The sequence below is a fragment of the Aplysia californica genome, unplaced genomic scaffold (genome assembly GCF_000002075.1).
Source record: "Aplysia californica isolate F4 #8 unplaced genomic scaffold, AplCal3.0 scaffold00003, whole genome shotgun sequence".
NCBI lineage: Eukaryota > Metazoa > Mollusca > Gastropoda > Aplysiida > Aplysiidae > Aplysia > Aplysia californica.
This window is the reverse complement of record NW_004797273.1, coordinates 842993-861476: the sequence shown is the minus strand read 5'-3', so window position 1 is coordinate 861476 and position 18484 is coordinate 842993. Positions and strand designations below refer to the sequence as shown.

General features: G+C 40.8%; 1 protein-coding gene across 1 annotated transcript in view; it reads right to left on the bottom strand.

Moving 5' to 3' along the window:
- LOC100533454 (guanine nucleotide-binding protein G(q), alpha subunit) overlaps positions 1–15669 on the bottom strand; it is a gene marked incomplete at its 3' end in the record, with an annotated part of 23883 nt that extends 8214 nt beyond the window's left edge. The window contains 3 exon segments of the mRNA NM_001204731.1: positions 746–756; positions 5263–5451; positions 15520–15669. Coding sequence (NP_001191660.1) covers positions 746–756; positions 5263–5451; positions 15520–15637 — 318 coding nt within the window.
- Between the last annotated feature and the right edge of the window lie 2815 nt (positions 15670–18484).

Genomic DNA, 18484 nt, shown 5'->3' with positions numbered 1-18484 from the left:
AGAGAGAGAGAGAGAGAGAGAGAGAGAGAGAAACTGAGACATAGAGAGGGAGAAAGAGATGGTAAAGTGAGAGAAAAGAAGAGAGAAAAAAAAGAGAGAGAAACCATAGTGAGACCATACATATACAGTCAAACCTGTGTAAGACGGCCACCCATTGTCAAGGAGAAAAGTGGCCATATAAGACAGGTGGCCGTCTTAGGCAGGACTTATCAAAATGAAGAAAACAAACCATTCCCATCTGAGGTCCCAACCGAAAGTAGCCGCATTGCTGTTGTTTTTGTTGTTGTTGGTTTGTATTTTGTTTTTTATTTTTATTTTGTTGTGGATTTTGCGCAAGGGTGACAATAAAACGAAATGTATCAGACGAGGAAGACCGAGTGCCCTGTTAAAACAAACACATGGGTCGCCACCACTCAGAGAACGAGCGACGCTTTTGTAACAAGCGTATGTTGACGTCCATTGTTACTTTGTTACAGACTGGGTAAACAATGACCACTCATCTCACTTACGATTTGTATATGAATTCTGGGCAGGGCTTTTATGGGTTATGAGGGATCACACGTTTATCTCACCTGCAGCTGAAAATTGGTACCTATTGGTCAACAGTGGGAGGGGCCTACGCAACATGATCGGTTGGAGGGACTACCTAATTATACTAATAACAACGACAAGTGATTGGATTATGACGGCTCGCTCACAACGCCAGGGGCCAATGCAATTTATGACAAAATGTAATGGAGTCACTCAGGTGGCCGTCTAAGACAGGTGTTATTACTTGGTGTGATAGTAGTTGTGTGTAAAACATGGTGGCCACGGCCGCGTTGGATAGGTGCCCGTTTTACAGTCAAAATATATTTTAAAAACGCAAGGGGGGAAATGCAAAGTGGCCGTTTGTACAGGTGGCCGTCTTACAGAGGTGGCCGTCAGGGCAGGTTCGACTGTGCATATACTGATTAAGCGTTCAAACACTAACAAACTGACAAGATCATATAAAAGCTAAAAACTTTTTAATTTGCTCTTGTCTTTATTCCAAGTCACTGTTTGAATCATCATCATCATCTTCGAGTGTCTTGTTTAGTTTTGGTCAGAGTTTTACTGCTCTTGCAACACAATAAGGTCACAAAAGTGCCGATGATTCAAGGTGTTACAAGACAGTAACAAACCAAAAGAAGGAGGAGAGATAAGGACGACAGATGTTTGATGGGAAAGAAGAAGCAAACCACACCAGCCAGAGCACCCGCCAACCATCCACTGGGACTAATGCTTTTACCACTAACTAGTTAATTGTAAATGTATAAATATTCAAATATTGATCTTTAATTTTTAATTTTTTTTAAAAGGGGGACAGAGACCGTAAGAGTGGAGAGAAGGAGAGAGGGAGGGAGAGAAGGGGGGAGGGGGGAGGGAGAGAGGTATCTAAGAGAAGAGCGAGAGAGACAGAGACATAGAGAGACAAACAAGATCAACATAACATTACAAGCATCAGCGTCATCAACAAATCCTCCCTACTTCTGTTTAGTTTAGTTTTAGTAGAGGTTTTGCGGCGCTCACAACTGCATAAGGTCATATATGAGCGCGAGAAGATTAGAGGTATTACAAGAGAGTAACAAACATAAAAAAAGAAGGAGGGGAAGATAAGGACGATAGACATTTGATAGGAAAGAAGAAGCAAACCACACCAGAGCACCCACCGACCACCCACCTCCCTACTTCATTCGTGTGCTTTTACTCAAGAGAAAAAAGACAAACAAGAGTTTTCATAGAGTAAAATAGAGGAACGGTGGGGGGAGGGGTTTAGTAAGTGTTTTACGGCACTTGCAACACAATAAGGCCATTATATAACTGCCAAAGATTAGAGGTGTTACAAGAGAGTAACAAACACAAAAAAGAAGGAGGAGAGATAAAGACGATAGAGATGTGCAAGAGGAAAGAAGAAGCGAACCACACCAGAGCACCCCCCCAACCACCCACGGTGGTGGGGTGGTGGCAGGAGGAGAGACACATGAGAGAAAGACTTTTACAGGACGACAACAAAAAAAGAGGTTGATAAAGACAAAAAGGAGAGTCGAAGGAAGATAAAGAAAGGAGGAGGGAGTGGAAGAGAGAAAGGAAGGAGGAGGGAGTGGAAGAGAGAAAGGAGGGAGGAGGGAGTGGAAGAGAGAAAGGAGGGAGGAGGGAGTGGAAGAGAGAAAGGAGGGAGGAGGGAGTGGAAGAGAGAACGGAAGGAGGAGGGAGTGGAAGAGAGAAAGACGGAGAAGGAGGGAGTGTTGAGGGAAGAGACAAAGAAGAAGGAGAAGGACGGAGTGGAAGAGAGAAAGAGGGGGAGAGTGAGGTTTTAGTTTAGTAAAATTTTACAACACTTGCAACACAACAATAAGGCCATGTAAAATGTGCAGAAGATTAGAGGTGAAGGAGCAAACCACACCAAAGCACCCGCCGACCACCAACAGAGCGTGCACACAGATAGACAGAAGACAAGAGAGAGAGAGAGAGAGAGAGAGAGAGAGAGAGAGAGAGAGAGAGAGAGAGAGAGAGAGAGAGGGGGATGGGAGAGACAAAAAGAGAAAGCAAGGGCTAGAGAGACAGTAGGGAAAGAAAAAAAGAGGAAGAACAATTAAGTAAGGACAGAAAGAAGAAAGAGACAAAAAGAGTGAGAGACAAACACAGAGACAGACCAATAAAAAAAAGAGAGATAGAAATAGAGTAGACAGAGGAAGAGTGAAAGAGAGACCAACAGAGGAAAGAGAATGAAAGAGAGCGAGAAAGGAAGAAAGAAACAAAGGAGAGAAAGAAATGTAGAAAGAAAGAAACAAAGGAGAGAAAGAAAGAAAAGCAGAAAGAAAGAAACAAAGGAGAGAAAGAAAGAAATGCAGAAAGAAAGAAACAAAGGAGAGAAAGAAAGAAATGCAGAAAGAAAGAAACAAAGGAGAGAAAGAAAGAAATGCAGAAAAAAAGAAACAAAGGAGAGAAAGAAAGAAATGCAGAAAGAAAGAAACAGTGAGAGAAAGAGAAACAAACCCCAACAAAAATCTAACCAACAACAACACAAGCGCGAGCCTGGTCTAGCTGTAAGTGAAGTCACAAGTCGCAAGTCACAAGATAAGTCGCAAGCTAAGTGCAGTCGAAAGTTAAGTCCAAGTTGAGTCAATCAAGTCGCAAGTCAAGTCAAACCACCGGTCAAGTCGCAAGTTAAGTTGCAAGTCCAGTCGAAAGTTAAGTCCAAGTTAAGTCAAGTCGCAAGTCAAGTCAAACCACCGGTCAAGTCGCAAGTTAAGTTGCAAGTCCAGTCGAAAGTTAAGTCCAAGTTAAGTCAAGTCGCAAGTCAAGTCAAACCACCGGTCAAGTCGCAAGTTAAGTTGCAAGTCAAGTCACAAGTTAAGACAAGTTGCAAGTTAAGTCAAGTTGAAAGTCAAATAAGTCACTATTAAGTCGCCCCAACTCAGGACTCAAACTCATCCGGCTTGCTGGGTTTGTGTACTGAAAGTTGAGGATATTAGAGAGAGAAAATAAGTGAACGAGAGTGAGAGAGAGAGGGAGAGAGAGAGAGAGAGAGAGAGAAGAGTGAGAGAGACAGAGAGAGGCAGACAGACAGACAGAGAGAGAGAAAGAAAGAGAGAGAGAGAGAGACAGAGAGAGAGAAAGAAAAAGAGAGAGAGAGAGAGAGAGAGAGAGAGAGAGAGAGAGAGAGAGAGAGAGAAAGAGAGAGAGAGAGAAAGAAAACGAAAAAAAAGAGCAGAAAGGTAGAAAGAGAGAAAAAAAGAGAAAAAAAGAGATACAAAACCCCACAAAAATCCAACCAACAACACAAACAACAACACCTGTGCGAGAGTCACGTCTTAAGTTCACCACAGTCGCAAGTCACAAAAGCAGGGTTGCCCACCCACCAGCAATATGTTTTATGTAATCAAGAGATACAAAATAAGTAAACTGGCTTTAAAATTCCTATTATGGCCATGGAAAATGTTCTAAGATATAGGGTGTCAAGGACAGGGGTTGTAGACCTGTACATCAGTATAAATGTAACATAAACAAAGGAGTGATGACACAAAAGGGAAGGAATTTTGTAACACCTTGTCAGTGATGTCAGTCTAATGTTTGCCTTACTCTTGGCTGCAGCACTTCTTCTACAGTCCAATGTTTTCCTAAAGGCAAACAAATTAAAGTGGCACTGAGCAACTACAAGGGCTCTGTGCAAAAAGGGTGTTAATATTGGCTCAATATAGAAAGGGTGTTACTATTGGCTCAATATAAAAAAAGGGGTTAATATTGGCTCGATATAAAAAGGGTGTTAATATTGGCTCGATATAAAAAGGGTGTTACTATTGGCTCAATATATAAAGGGGGTTAATATTGGCTCGATATAAAAAGGGTGTTAATATTGGCTCGATATAAAAAGGGTGTTAATATTGGCTCGATATAAAAAGGGTGTTACTATTGGCTCAATATAAAAAGGGTGTTAACATTGGCTCAATATAAAAAGGGTGTGTTAATATTGGCTCAATATAAAAAGGGTGTTAATACTGTTCAAAGTTAGACAGCTGCATCTGACACAGAGATGTAGACTGCCTGGGTCTGGAAGTTTTTCTATTTTCTCCTCTTTTATACACCAGGAAGGTTGGCAGTGGGTTTGTTTTGTTTTGTTTTAGTAGAGGTATTTCCGGTGCTCCCAACTGCATAAGGTCATATGAGCGCCAGAAGATTAGAAGTGTTACAAGAGAGTAACAAACATAAAAAAGAAGGAGGGGGGGATAAGGACAATAGATGTTTGATAGGAAAGAAGAACCAAACCACACAAGAGCACCCGCCACCACCCAGGCAGTGGGTTTGGGGGTAGCCAAATTTATTTAAAAACCGAAATCAGGGGTATAACGATCATATCATCGTTTAATTGAATAAAAACCGTAACAATTCAGCCAAATTCCTAATGGTGGGCAGCCCAACAACAAGTCACACCACCTATATTACTCCCAGTCATCCGGTTTTCTCGGTTCGTGTACTGAATGTCAAGGGTATCAGAGCCAGAGAAAAAGATAAGGAGAGAGAAAGAAAGAAAGAAAGGAACAGAGAGAAAAAGAGTAGAATCAAAACCCAACAAAAACCCAATAAACAACAACAAAAACGACACCCGTGCGAGCTTCAAGTCGCAAGTCAAGTCACAAGTCGCAAGTCAAGTCACAAGTCAAAAGTTGGAAGTCAAGTCACAAGTCAAAAGTTGGAAGTCAAGTCGCAAGCCACAAGTCGCACAAACTGAAAACTCCAAACTCACCCGGTTTGCAGGGTTCGTGTACTGAATGTTGAGGGTATCCATCGCTCTGATCATGGCGTTCATGGCCATGAAGATGTTCTGGTACACAATCTTTATGTGCGATCGCTTGTCATCGTCAGAGTAGCCTGCGCCGTGGATGATGCGCATTTGTTTGATAAATGTGCTCTTGCCAGATTCTCCAGTACCTGGGAAAAGGAACGGGGAAAAAATGTTTAACATAGCTGACAACTTCTCAAAATCAAAAACAAAATTTGTTTTTTTAAAAGACAAAGGCTCTTTTGGTTTGGTTTTAGTAAGAGTTTTACAGCACTTGCAACACAATAAGGTCATATAAGAGCCGAAGACTAAAAGGGTTACACGGGAATAACAAGCAAAAAAATGAAAGAGGAGAGATGAGGATGAAAGATGTTTGATAGAATAAAAAAGACCAAACCACACAAGAGCACTCACTAACCACCAACTGGATCTAGTAAGAGTTTCACTACTATTGCAACACAATGCAACACAGCTAGGTCGTATCATGAATACCGAAAATTAGAGGGTTTTGTTTATCTGAGAAGCACATCGAAACAATCATGGTCATTTATTCTTTTTTTTTTGTAGAGGTTTTACGGCACTGGCAACTGCACAAGGTCATATGAGCGCCAGAAGATTAGGTGTTACAAGAGAGTAACAAACATAAAAAAGTAGGGGAGATAAGGACGATAGATCTTTGATAGGAAAGAAGAAGCAAACCACACCAGAGCACCCGCCAACCACCCACATGGTCATTTAGTGATGGGAAAAAGTACTAAGACAGACAGAAACAACAGTGGGAAAGTAAAGAAGTGGTGTGATTATTTGAGTGAAGAGAAGCACATGGACACATTTATAATGTAGCTGCCAACTTTTTTTTTTTTAAAGGCTTTTTGGGGGTTTTAGTAAGAGTTCTACAAGGCTTGCAACACAATTACGTCATAGTAAAGTGCCAAAAATTAGAGGTGCTACAAGAGGGTCTTTGTTTGTTTGAGTTAAGAGACACACCTTGACATGGCAATGGTCATTTAGTGTGGGGACAAAGGACAGACGGACAGACAGGTACAACAGGGGGAAAGTAAAGAAGTAAGACCTACCAATGTCAAACTCCAACCACCCACAGATATCAATATATAATAAAACAGCTTAGCTGCTAACTTTTTCAAAGCAAAAAAAACAACCTAACTTGTCTACATGATATGTAGTGGGTCTTGTTCGTTTGTTTTCGTAGAAGTTTTACTGCGCTCGCAACTGCATAAGGTCATATGAGCGCCAGAGGATTAGAGGTGTTACAAGAGAGTAACAAACATAAAAAAGAAAGAGGGGAGATAAGGACCATAGATGTTTGATAAGAAAGAAGAAGCAAGCAGCAAACCACACCAGAGCACCCGCCAACCACCCACATGTAGTGGGTCAAGATGGTGGACACTGGACAAATAGAAATAATAACCTCCACTCTGAAAAGATTCCTTTTAGTTTTAGTAAAAAACGTACAGCACTTTCACTTTCACCACGATTCTTCGATCATAAGTGCGGAAGACTAGGTAGATGGGAAAGAATCTTGAAGTTGAAGCAAACCACACCACAGCACCCGCCAACCAACCACACCCTTCTATAAGCAGTGTCAAGAACACCCACCACCTTTATATATATATATATATATATATATATATCTTGAGAAATGTTCACATCTTGGTCCCGCCAAACCTAGAAGTAATGCAATTCCTGAATGCCATATAAGGGAGCGGACCATTTATATTATATAAGACTTTTGTTTTCTGTTTTAGTACGGTCATATGAGCGCCCAAGGGTGGATGTCAACAGAGAAGTCCAAACAGGGAATCAGGCTTTCTCTGCTCACCTCTCTTGCCTCAACAGCACAAAGTCTGCTTTGACTATCAATAATCAGGGCACCCCGGAAATAGAAGTTGTTCACAACTAGAGAGTGACAAACATACAAAAGAAGTAGAGAAAAATGATGATAGTAAGGATGAGGAAAGAAAAAGCAGCAGTTCCCCCTACGTTGTTCCCCACAGTATGAGCATGGCATTGATAAGTCAGCCCATTTCTACAATTCTACTGTGCATAACATGTTAATATCCTTCCTTTGGGAATGGCCTAAAGACACTTCAATCAGTGGCACTGGCTTGAGGGACCGGCAATATAATATAAGATGCTTAAATGAAAAACGAAATTATATTGGAATCGAATGTAACATATTCACGAAACGTTCACTTCATTGTACACTGAACACCCCTCCGAAACGTTTTTCTTTTCAAGTAGTTCCCAAACTACATCTGGGAAAAAGCAAGACAAACAATTTCTAAAGCTGGTCCTTGGAAGCTCCAAATTTACTTTTTTTTTGCCTTTGACAAATGTTTTTTCATTAAAAACCCAACCTTGAGTGCATTTTTAAATGTATAAAAGGTGTTGATGCCAAAAAATAAAATTCAATAAAAATTGCCTAATTGACGAAAAAAATGTCAGTTTCTTTGATTTTATTATTTGGAAGAGTACCTGATTCATCATGACACATGTTTAGAGATTATAACAGTTTCAGCAAAAACAACAAATAACAATAATAATACAATTGTGAGCACATAACTGCATAACAGATAAGAGCAAACTCTTTTTTGTTTTCTTTATATAACTTCCTTTACTGTAACTGTAACCTCCTCTTACAGCAACCTTTGTCGTCATACATTGCCAGACTAAAAAGTCAAAAAAGTTATTTCCAAAGACTAAAAAGTCAAAAAAGTTATTTCCAAAGACTAAAAAAACAGCATCAACAACAAGAAAAGCTACACGGTGACTGTGCAAGCATCCCTGCTCTTTAATTTGTTTGTTTGTTTTAGTAGAGGTTTTACAGCGTTCGCAACAGCATAAGGTCATTCGAGCACAAGAAGATATTTGGTGTTTCAAGTTTTACAAGAGAGTAACAAACATAAAAAAGAAGGAGGGGAGATAAGGACGATAGATGTTTGATAGGACAGAGGAAGCAAACTACACCAGAGCACCCGCCAACCACCCACGCTCTTTAGTTTATCTCCTCAAACACCTGCTCGAGCCAAAATAAGACTACAAGAGCTTTTTTATACTTTTTTTTATTATACTTTTTTTTTTTTGGGGGGGGGGGGGGTGTGTTAGTAAGAGTTTTACAGTACTCGCAACACAATAGGTCATGTAAGTGCCACAGATTAAATATATATATATATATATGTTATAGGAGTGTAACAAACACAAAATTGAAGGAATTGAGATCAGAAAGATAGACTTAATAGGAAAGAAGAGCAAACCACACTAGAGCACCCGCCAACCACCCTCTCAGCAGCACAGTTTCAGAGCCTGTTATACAACCACAACCTACAGAAGGAGAGTTGCTTTCTCTTCTTTTTTTTAAAAACCTTTGTCTTTTAATAACTATGACACACATCAATATGATTTAGATCCTTTATTTTTCGGGCCCGGGCTCCTTCCACTCCGCTTGACAAAACAAAGCCAGCCCCGGCTGAGAGGTAATGTACAACGTCCCAGCAGAAAGACCATGATAGAGGGAGAGAAAATCACAGTAAAACTTGCGAGAGTAAAACAATAAAAATCTTCCCAGAGGTATCCTTAAAACACCTGCACAAACAAGTAAGGTTCCTGTTTGAGAACAAGACCCTCATCATCAAGTGTCGGGTTTTCTAGACATTCAGGATTATAATACTCCCTTCATTCCTTTGCTCAAATGCTCTCAGAAAAAGTGACAGACTACATTTGTTACACTCTCCTGATCTTTCCCCTTCACCCATCTGTTTAGGCTCTACACGTAGGTAACTCTGGGTCAACCCGGCCTCATTTGCCTTCAATTTTGCCAGTGAGAGTTAAATGTTCAAGGCCTTTACGGCCATTCAAGTGTCTTGCGATAAAATTAAAAAGACTTCCTGCTAAACACAAAGTGACCGTTTGTTTTAGTTTAGTTTTAGTAGAGGTTTTACGGCGCTCGCAACTGCACAAAGTCATATGAGCGCCAGGAGATTAGAGGTGTTACAAGAGAGTAACAAACATAAAAAAGAGGACGGGGAGATAAGGATGATAGATGTTTGATAGGAAGGAAGAAGCAAACCACACCAGAGCACCCGCCAACCACCCACAACCATTTAAGAGAGACAAAACATTGATTCTTGCAAGTGTCAAAGTGTTATTAAAAGTACAAAGTGTTATTAAAAGTACAACAAGTGTGAGCTTGACGACACTATCAAAGCGGGTTGGGTTTTTTTCAATTAAGTTTTATGGCACTTCTAACACAATAAGGTCATATATAACTGCCGAAGATTAGAAGTAAGTTACAAGAGAGTAACAAACATTAAAAAAGGAGGAGAGATTAGAACAATGAATGTTTGGCTGTTTAATTAATACAAACGAAGGAGCAAACCACACCACAGCACCCTGCAAACTGTAGTCAACAGTACCGCTTTGTTCGTTTGATGGAGTAAAGAGAAGGATATTGCCCAAATACCGGATACAGGCCATTTAGTGGTGGGGAAAAAGTAAGACACAGAGACAAAAATAACACTGGGAAGGCAGAAGAAATAGGACCTACCAGTGACCCACATGGAGAAATCTCTTTAATTGACTACCTGTCTTTCTACAATGATACTCATTCTGAATACTGTACTCCCGTTCAGCCCTGAATAGGCAGAGTTAAAGCAGCTTAGTTTTAGTTTTTAAGTAAGTTTTAGTAAGAATAAATGTAAGAGTTTCACAACACTTGCACCATAATCAAGTCATTTAAGTGCCGAAGATTCTAGAGGTGTTACAAAAGTCTAACAAAACAAAAAAGGAGAAGAGAAAAGGACGATAGATGTATGTTAACAAAGGAGGAGCAAACCACACAACAGCACCTGCCAGCCACCCACTTAGTCTGAAGACAAGAGGAAAAGACAAAAAAGACATAAAACATATCAATGCAAACCATGTGTGTGTGCAGGTGTGTGGTTGGGAAATGCTGTGGTGTGGTTTGCTTCTTCTTCCCTTACAAATATCCATCGTCCTCATCTTTCCTCCTTTCCTTGACATGTTCCTCTTTACTAACACATCTAATATTCTATAGTAGAGGGTTTAACGGCCTAGCAACTGCATAAGGTCATATGAGCACCAAGGGGTGGGTGTCAACAGAGAAATCTTTACAGGGAATCAGACTTAGACTGCTCACCTCTCTAGCTTCAACAGCACAAGGTCTGCTTCGACTATCAAGGCACCCCGGAAATAGCAGGTCACAAGAGAGTGACAAACATACAAAAAAGTAGAGGAAAATGACAATAGTAAGGATCAGGAAAGAAAAAGCAGCAGTTCCCTGTTGTAGATCAGGCACAGTTATTTGAGTTATGACCGTGACATGAGCTTCAGCCCATTTACAATTCTACTGCGCTTGAACGAGAAATGTTCCCCCTTTGGGAATGGCCTGAAGACACTACAGTCAATGGCACTGCCCCGCGGGTCCTCTAATCTTCACCACTTACATGACCTATATGTGTTGCAAGTGCTGTAAACCTCTTACTAAAACTTTATTAAACCGTGTGGAGAACATGTTTTGTTTTAGCAAGTGTTTTACTGCACTTGCAACACAATAAGGTCATATAAGAGCCGAAGATTAGAGGCGCTACAAGAGAGTAACAAACACAAAAAAAGAAGGAGGGGACATAGAGACAACAGATGTTTGACAGGAAAGAAGAAGCAGACCACACCAGAGCATCCGCCAACCACCCCCAGAGAACATGTTCTGTTTTCATTGTACAAAAGTTTAGTCTCCTAGTGCACAAGACTGACTACTTTGAGCAAACAGAAAGCCATCGATGCAACAAAAATCTTTTGGTATTCAGAGACTGGAAAAAGCAGAGACCGACAGACAGAAACAGTGGGTTGTTGACGGGTGCTCTGGTGCAGTTTGCTTCTTCTTTCCTATGAAACACCAATTGTCCTTATCCCCCCTTCTTTTTTATGTTTGTTACTCTCTTGTAACACCTCTAATCTTCTGGCGCTCATATGACCTTTATGCAGTTGCGAGCGCCGTAAAACCTAAACTAAAACTAACTAAAGACAAAAACAGCAGGACCAATCCAGACTGTATGATGGAACATATGCCAGGAAAAATACGGAGACAAAATATCTCCATAAGAGCCCACACATTTAGTGCACAAGGTCTCTGATCCACAAATGCCAATCAGCAGGGATTGTTGTATCAGAAAAAGACAATTTCCACAGCAGTTTAATTACGTTTTAGTACAAGAGCTTTACGTCACTTGCAACGTAATTATAAGTCATATAAAAATATAGAGGATTACAGATGTTGTTATGTGTTTGCTTGCTTGAGTAAAGAGAAGCACATCGACACAATAATAATGGTGATTTAGCGCTGGGAAAAAGTAAGACAGACAGACAGACAGACTGACAGAAGCATCAGGGAAAATAAAGAAGTAGGACCTTACAGCTACACCATCCAACCACCCTCACAGTTAATCAAACAGTATCATTCAAAGAAAAGAAAAAGGGGCAGATGATAGATGTCTGACGGAAGAAAGAGCAAACCACACCAGTGCTCCCTCCACAACCCATTTTCCATAGTAAAAACTGAATAGTTATAATATTTGTTTAAGTATTTTACGGCGCTTGCAACAAAATTAGGTCATGTTTACACATGCTGAAGATTAGAGGTGTCACTAGAGAGTAACAAACACAAACAGGGAGGAGAGATAAGGACGACGGACAGATGTTTGATAGGAAAGGAGGAGAAAACCACACCAGAGCATCAGCCAACCACCCACGAAGGTAAAGAGAAAGATGACAGATGTTTGACAGGGAAGGAGAAACAAACCAAACCACACCAGTATCCCCCCCCCCCCCCCCCCCCCCCCCGGGGCAGTGCCACTGACTGTAGTGTCTTTAGGCCATTCCCAAAAGGGAAGCAATTCTCGTTCAAGCACAGTAGAATTGTATGGGCTGATTCATGTCACATTCATATAACTGTGCCTGATCTACAACAGGGAACTGCTGCTTTTTCTTTCTTAATCCTTACTATTGACATTTTCCTCTACTTCTTTTGTATGTTTGTCACTCTCTTGTGACCTGCTATTTCCGGGGTGCCTTGATAGATAGTTGAAGCAGACCTTGTGCTGTTGAAGCTAGAGAGGTGAGCAGAGTAAGTCTGATTCCCTGTAAAGACTTCTCTGTTGGCGCCCACCCCTTGGCGCTCATATGACCGTATGCAGTTGCGAGCACCGTAAAACCCTCTACTATTAAAAAAAAAAAAACCTACACCAGTGCCCCCCACCACCACCCACTTTCCAAAATAAAGTGATTTGTGAGCAGATAGATTAGAGAAGAAGGAAAGGAAGAAGGCACAACTGTACTCTAAAGGCAAACACACAGTCTAGCCAGCACATAGTGAACATGCACACAGCAACACACACACACACACAACGAACATGCACACAGCAACACACACACACACAGCGAACATGCACACAGCAACACACACACACACAGCGAACATGCACACAGCAACACACACACACACACACAGCGAACATGCACACAGCAACACACACACACACAGCGAACATGCACACAGCAACACACACACACAGCGAACATGCACACAGCAACACACACACACACACACACACACACACACAGCGAACATGCACACAGCAACACACACACACACACACAGCGAACAGATGTTCAGATCCTGAATTGTTTCTTTTTGTATTCAAAACACCTCGTTTGAGTAAACAGAAGCACAGCGTCACCAAAATGGTCATTTAGAGCTGGGAAAAAGCAAGACCAACAGAAACAGCATGGGGATAGTATAAAAATAGGACCTACTAGAGGTGCCCTCCAACCATCCATTATTCAAAACGAGTGCGATTTTGAGGAACTTAAACTTCATTGACCCTTCGAAGTTATGAAGTCATTCCTAACTTCCGCTATATTCAACATTCGCTTCACAGCCCCAGTCACTGAGTACGTGTGTGTTTTCTCGCACACAGTGCATAGTGATGACATCAAGTCACCATTCATAACGCTTCGAATTTCAAATAGGGGAAGGGGAGCTCACTACGACAGTTAATTTCATGAGAAAAAAAAATCACTGGGCTTGGAGAATTATCAAGTGCCTCGCTTGAGGTATCCAAGGTATAACTAGAAAGAACAGAACATGGAATAATATGGATACTACTCTCATTTTATAATCTTGTTGGTTCCTCTTATCAGTGTCTCTTTACAGGTGAGTACACATTATTTCTGCATTTATCTCAATGATGTTAGACATAATATGCTCAAATTTTACTAAGGTTTGAGAAAAATTAGACAAAAATTCATAATCTGTTTTTAAAAAATTGTTTTTAGAATCTCAGAGCATTCGAATGGCTCTTCCACATTTCATATAGCGCAAAAATCGTGAATGTTGAATAGTGAAGTCAAACGGGCATGGACAGCTCTATATATTCAAAACATGTACGCTATGCAGTTAATTTGAACTAAACAAAAAAATATTTAACATTGAGTGTGTGACTTAGACTGTAAACATTTATTGTGTGTGTGTGTGTTAGTGTGCGTGTGTGAATGTGTGCATACTGTGTGTGTGTGTGTGCATTTGTGTGAAACAAAAGTCACCCCCCCCCCCCCCCCCCCCAACACACACACACACACAATGCCAGAAAAGGGATGCTAGGCCTAAAGTGAACTGGCCAGCCAAAATAGTGAGCTCTCCACCAAGAGATCATTATTCTAATTGAATGATTTCTCATCAGGCAATATTACAAAATAATTTCTTCAATGTTGCTCTTTACAGTATAATAACAACAACCACAGGGAGATGAAGATGGAGTAGCAGTCAGTCAAGGTGCAGCTGATCAAGCTTGGCACCTTGGCCTACTTTTGGGTGCACAGATCCAAATTTCCCAATGACAATGTTCATTTCCCAATACTGTTGTGTAATTATATGATGTTGGTGAATCAAAGATGGATAGGGAGTTGAGAGGTAAAATTGGAGGAACGCAATGTCTCCAATGGTTTTTCTAGAATACAAGGAAGTATTTTTACAATTTAAAAAAAATATATAAATCCAGACCTGGACTATAAACCACTTTAAATCTCAACTTAAATAAAAAGACAAATTGTTTTCTTCTACAATTCACAACTCAATTTTATCTTTAAGACCACTATATAAGACATTTGACTTTGATGGTGAAAAAAAGAGTCCTCATTCAAATCCAGAGGAGGACCCCGGTCAGATAAGGTCAAGAGAACCTAGATGATTTCTGCAGATGCATCCAAAACAAAACATAAATATGAGAAGGTAACTTCACAGCCAACAACAGCTTCTGGAGCTGACAACCTCTTGGTCTGGTCTACAATTACAATCTACAATAAAATCCGTCCATTCCAGTCCAATGAGATCAAGTAAACAGAGCCAGAGCTACCTGTTCCAGACCCAGAGCTCTCTTCATTTACATGATGATGCCACGCCTCCACTGAACTTCTGACAAGAACGGAAGCTAAAAAGATAATTGTCTTCACTGCATTTGAATATTTTCACTTTTCCATTGTGTAAAACTTGCATGAGAAATCAGCTGGTGATGAGTAAGATGCACTAGCAGCTGGATATGTCATACAAATTGATTTTTACCTGTGAGCTGTCACTTCCCCTGTCCAGGGATTTATAAAATAGCAGTGGACAAATCTTGCTTTTCAGATGGGTCAAACCTTCATGTCTTGTAATGTACAGGGTTTCTGGTAGTGATTTTAATGTTGATTTAGGACTGGGTGTTGGTGTTACATGTTGCAATGTGCAGTATTTAGGTGTAGGGGTCATTTTATGGGTGTTCATTCATTCTCAGCTCAGTCTCTCTGCTGCAGTTCCTCCATTTCCGCACTAATCAAACATCCAAAATGGCGGCCACTATATCAAGATGGCTGCTGATGCTATACATTGGTTCATAAAATCGCTTGTATTTCCTATACTCGACCATTCTAGCTTCACCTGCAGGCGCAGTTCGGGGGAAAATAAGAATATGCTGCCATCCCTACCACAATTAGACACCCACCGACCGTCCCTCAATCATGGTCAGCCCTGGAGTGCGCTAAATGAGGTCGTGTTTTGATACGATTCCACGAGTGGGGTCACACACAGCAAGGCACGGATCAAGGGTTGGCGAGCGAATTTGGTAGCCCGAAGCAACAAGTGCACTTACCTAACAACAGAAGCTTTAATTCTCTCCTTGCATCTTTTTTGTCCCGTTTGAGCTGTCGCTCAATTTCTTGATTTATCCGTTTTTGTTCCTTCAACTCATCTGGGATACAGCACGCCATGACTGCTGCTGTAACGAAGATGGGCGATCGCCGTCTCCGTGGAAAATGTTGCCAGCGAGGGCAGAAAATAAAGTGCTCGACCTCACCGACACTTTTCCTCGCTCCCCCAGTGTGAAAGAATGAAACAGAGGGGCGAATTCAGAATAAAAACAATTGCGGCAGCTCGCCGAATGATGCTCAAAATTTCCCAACCATTCAGCCGACTAAGTAATGGAGGCATACAATAGAGCTGGAAAATATCGATATCTGTTATTTCTCCTCGAACAACGTAGCAGAATCGTTAATAAGAAATCGCACAGATGAAATATCGTGCAACGGAAATCAAGCTCTATCTTTTCAAAGCCCTGTTTGGGGAGATGAGAAAATTTGGGTTTGGGTATTACTCTGTCGGAAAGATTATCAGTATGATGGAATATTTCTTTTTAAAAGCAGTTGTAGATTTCTTTGCCTGTCAAAAACATATCTTACAGTCCTGTAACGAGCCGTCCTGTAAACCCTGTTTACATGCCTATTTGCGATTACCGGTACATTCGGGTCAGTTAATAGAGACAAAGTTACTTTTTAATTCCCAAGCTATATTTTTTTAAAAACTAGCTTCTGCTACAATTTACCAAGTTTAACACTTTTGAGACTATTAAAAAATGAAATATGTCCGAGAAAAAGCTTTTTAGAACACTTTCGGTTTCAACACAATGCGGAAGTAAGAAATATCGCAAAATATACTCAATGATAATATTCGTCATGGTATCGATTCTTTGTGTTTAGTATCGGCCAGAGACTAGCACACAAAATATCCGTGGGTGTGGTGCAGTGGGGGTGCAGTAAGTTCTTGTATCGGCAGTCGGTAAGCAATAGATAACCTAATTATTTACTCTTGTCAGTAATATATAGCTAGACAATCTTCAAAAAGTATATAAATTATGTACAAGATACCTTTTGCACATAAATAATATCGTAATTTATCCATTATAGCGGCAAAAGATTAAAAATATCTAAATAGAATAGCGGCCGAATTCGAAATTATGGGATGCCCGCTGATATGAGGCTGACCAATGCATACCTAATGAGCCGGTGCCGAAATTGTCTTTTAATCCAAGGTAGAAATGTATCTTTCCTCCTCAAAACAAAAGCAAGTACAAGGAGGTCTGGCCTATTTTATCGATAAAGAATGGCAAATTATTGCAGCTCTCAAACTCCGAGTTCGTCTGAGACAGAAAAATGAAACGTTTTTATCGAGACACAAGCGTTATTCTAAATCTAAATTATATCTGTAATGCGAGCTATTAGTCAAAGTCTCAGCGTGCGGTACTTTTGATGAAAGTGTAAGGTCAGGATATACAATAGAACTAAGCTACTATTATAAGGGTTGAGAATTAATTTCACGTAATATAAAATACAGATAAAACCTGCTCTAACGGCCACATGTATAAGACAAGCAACTGTAAAAACGGTCATTTTCAATTCCTCCCTTACGCAATTTTTTCCTCTTTTTTACATCAATTAAGATTACACTGTGTAAAACACGTCTATACCTCTCCAAGACAACTATTTCGAAACCGTCTTAAACATTTCGACTATAGATCTAGTTCTAAAAGGTCTTAATTTTGAAAATAAATGTCACCTGAAATTTATTTTGGCCAACAAACAATATATCTATGTGTGAACCACAAATGGCTTATTTTATTGGCCAGAAACAATGCATTTGCGGATGGAAAATACAAGCACGATAAATCGAACAAGAAATCTCTTAACCTGGCAGTGTTTCTCGCGGTCAACATAGATTAAAAAAACAAAGCAAACAAACAAACAACAGCTGCAACAGCAGTCTCCCGTTTTTTAATAGGTGCAATGCATACGCGAGTGCGAGTGCACACACGTTCACACACACACACACACACACACACACACACACACACACACACACACACACTCTCTCTCTCTCACACACACACACACACACACACACACACGCACGCACACGGGCGCGCGCGCACATAGACTCACGCCTGCTCACATGAACAAACTCTTATCTTATCTGCCTTACATCTTTACTCTCCCTTTGTTTCTTTTTCCTTTGCCTTAACAACTCCCGTGCAAGCTCCAAGGCTATTAGTATTAGGCGCCAAACTCTGACCACACGTTTACTCACACAGGAGACAAAGGCGGGGGCCTAGCCTCTCTCATCAGAGTGACCATACACTTACGTCCCGCGCACACTAGGGTAATTACTCATCGTTGCACGTCGGCGAGTAGGCAAATGAGGCAGTTTTCGCTTGTTCGCCTCTCTTTAAGGAGGATGATTGGCGGGTGCTGTGTTGTAGCTTTCCTTATCACTCCTCCTTTTCCTTGTATGTTTCTCTCTAGTATACTAACTAAAAAACCTCTAACTTTCGGCACGTTATATGACCAGTTTGTGTTGCAAATGCCACGTCAAACTTTTCTTAAAACTCAAACTCCTCACCGCCAACTGACGTCATACTTCACAGCGGCGTGACGAGTGGAAATTTTTCATAGTGCGCACGGGGCCTGAGTTCCAAAAACAAGAAACACCTGGTCCTGTGGTCTTTCTTTTCGGCCCGTGCCTTAACGGGCAGTACGTTAGCCAAAGTGTGAAATTCTCGTTACGTTTAAGACGACCTCTACGTCTTTGAAGCAGGGCAGAGAGTGAGTAATTGTTATCGCGTGCACTGGTGCCTGAGACAGTATCTCACAGGGATCACGCAACTAAACCGTGATGTGCTTCAAACAGTGAGCCAATATCCAAATTTTCGATTTTGATATTTAAACGGCTGACCACACCGCAAAATATCATTGCTTTTTAAAAAATGTAGTTGTTTAACAACCCCC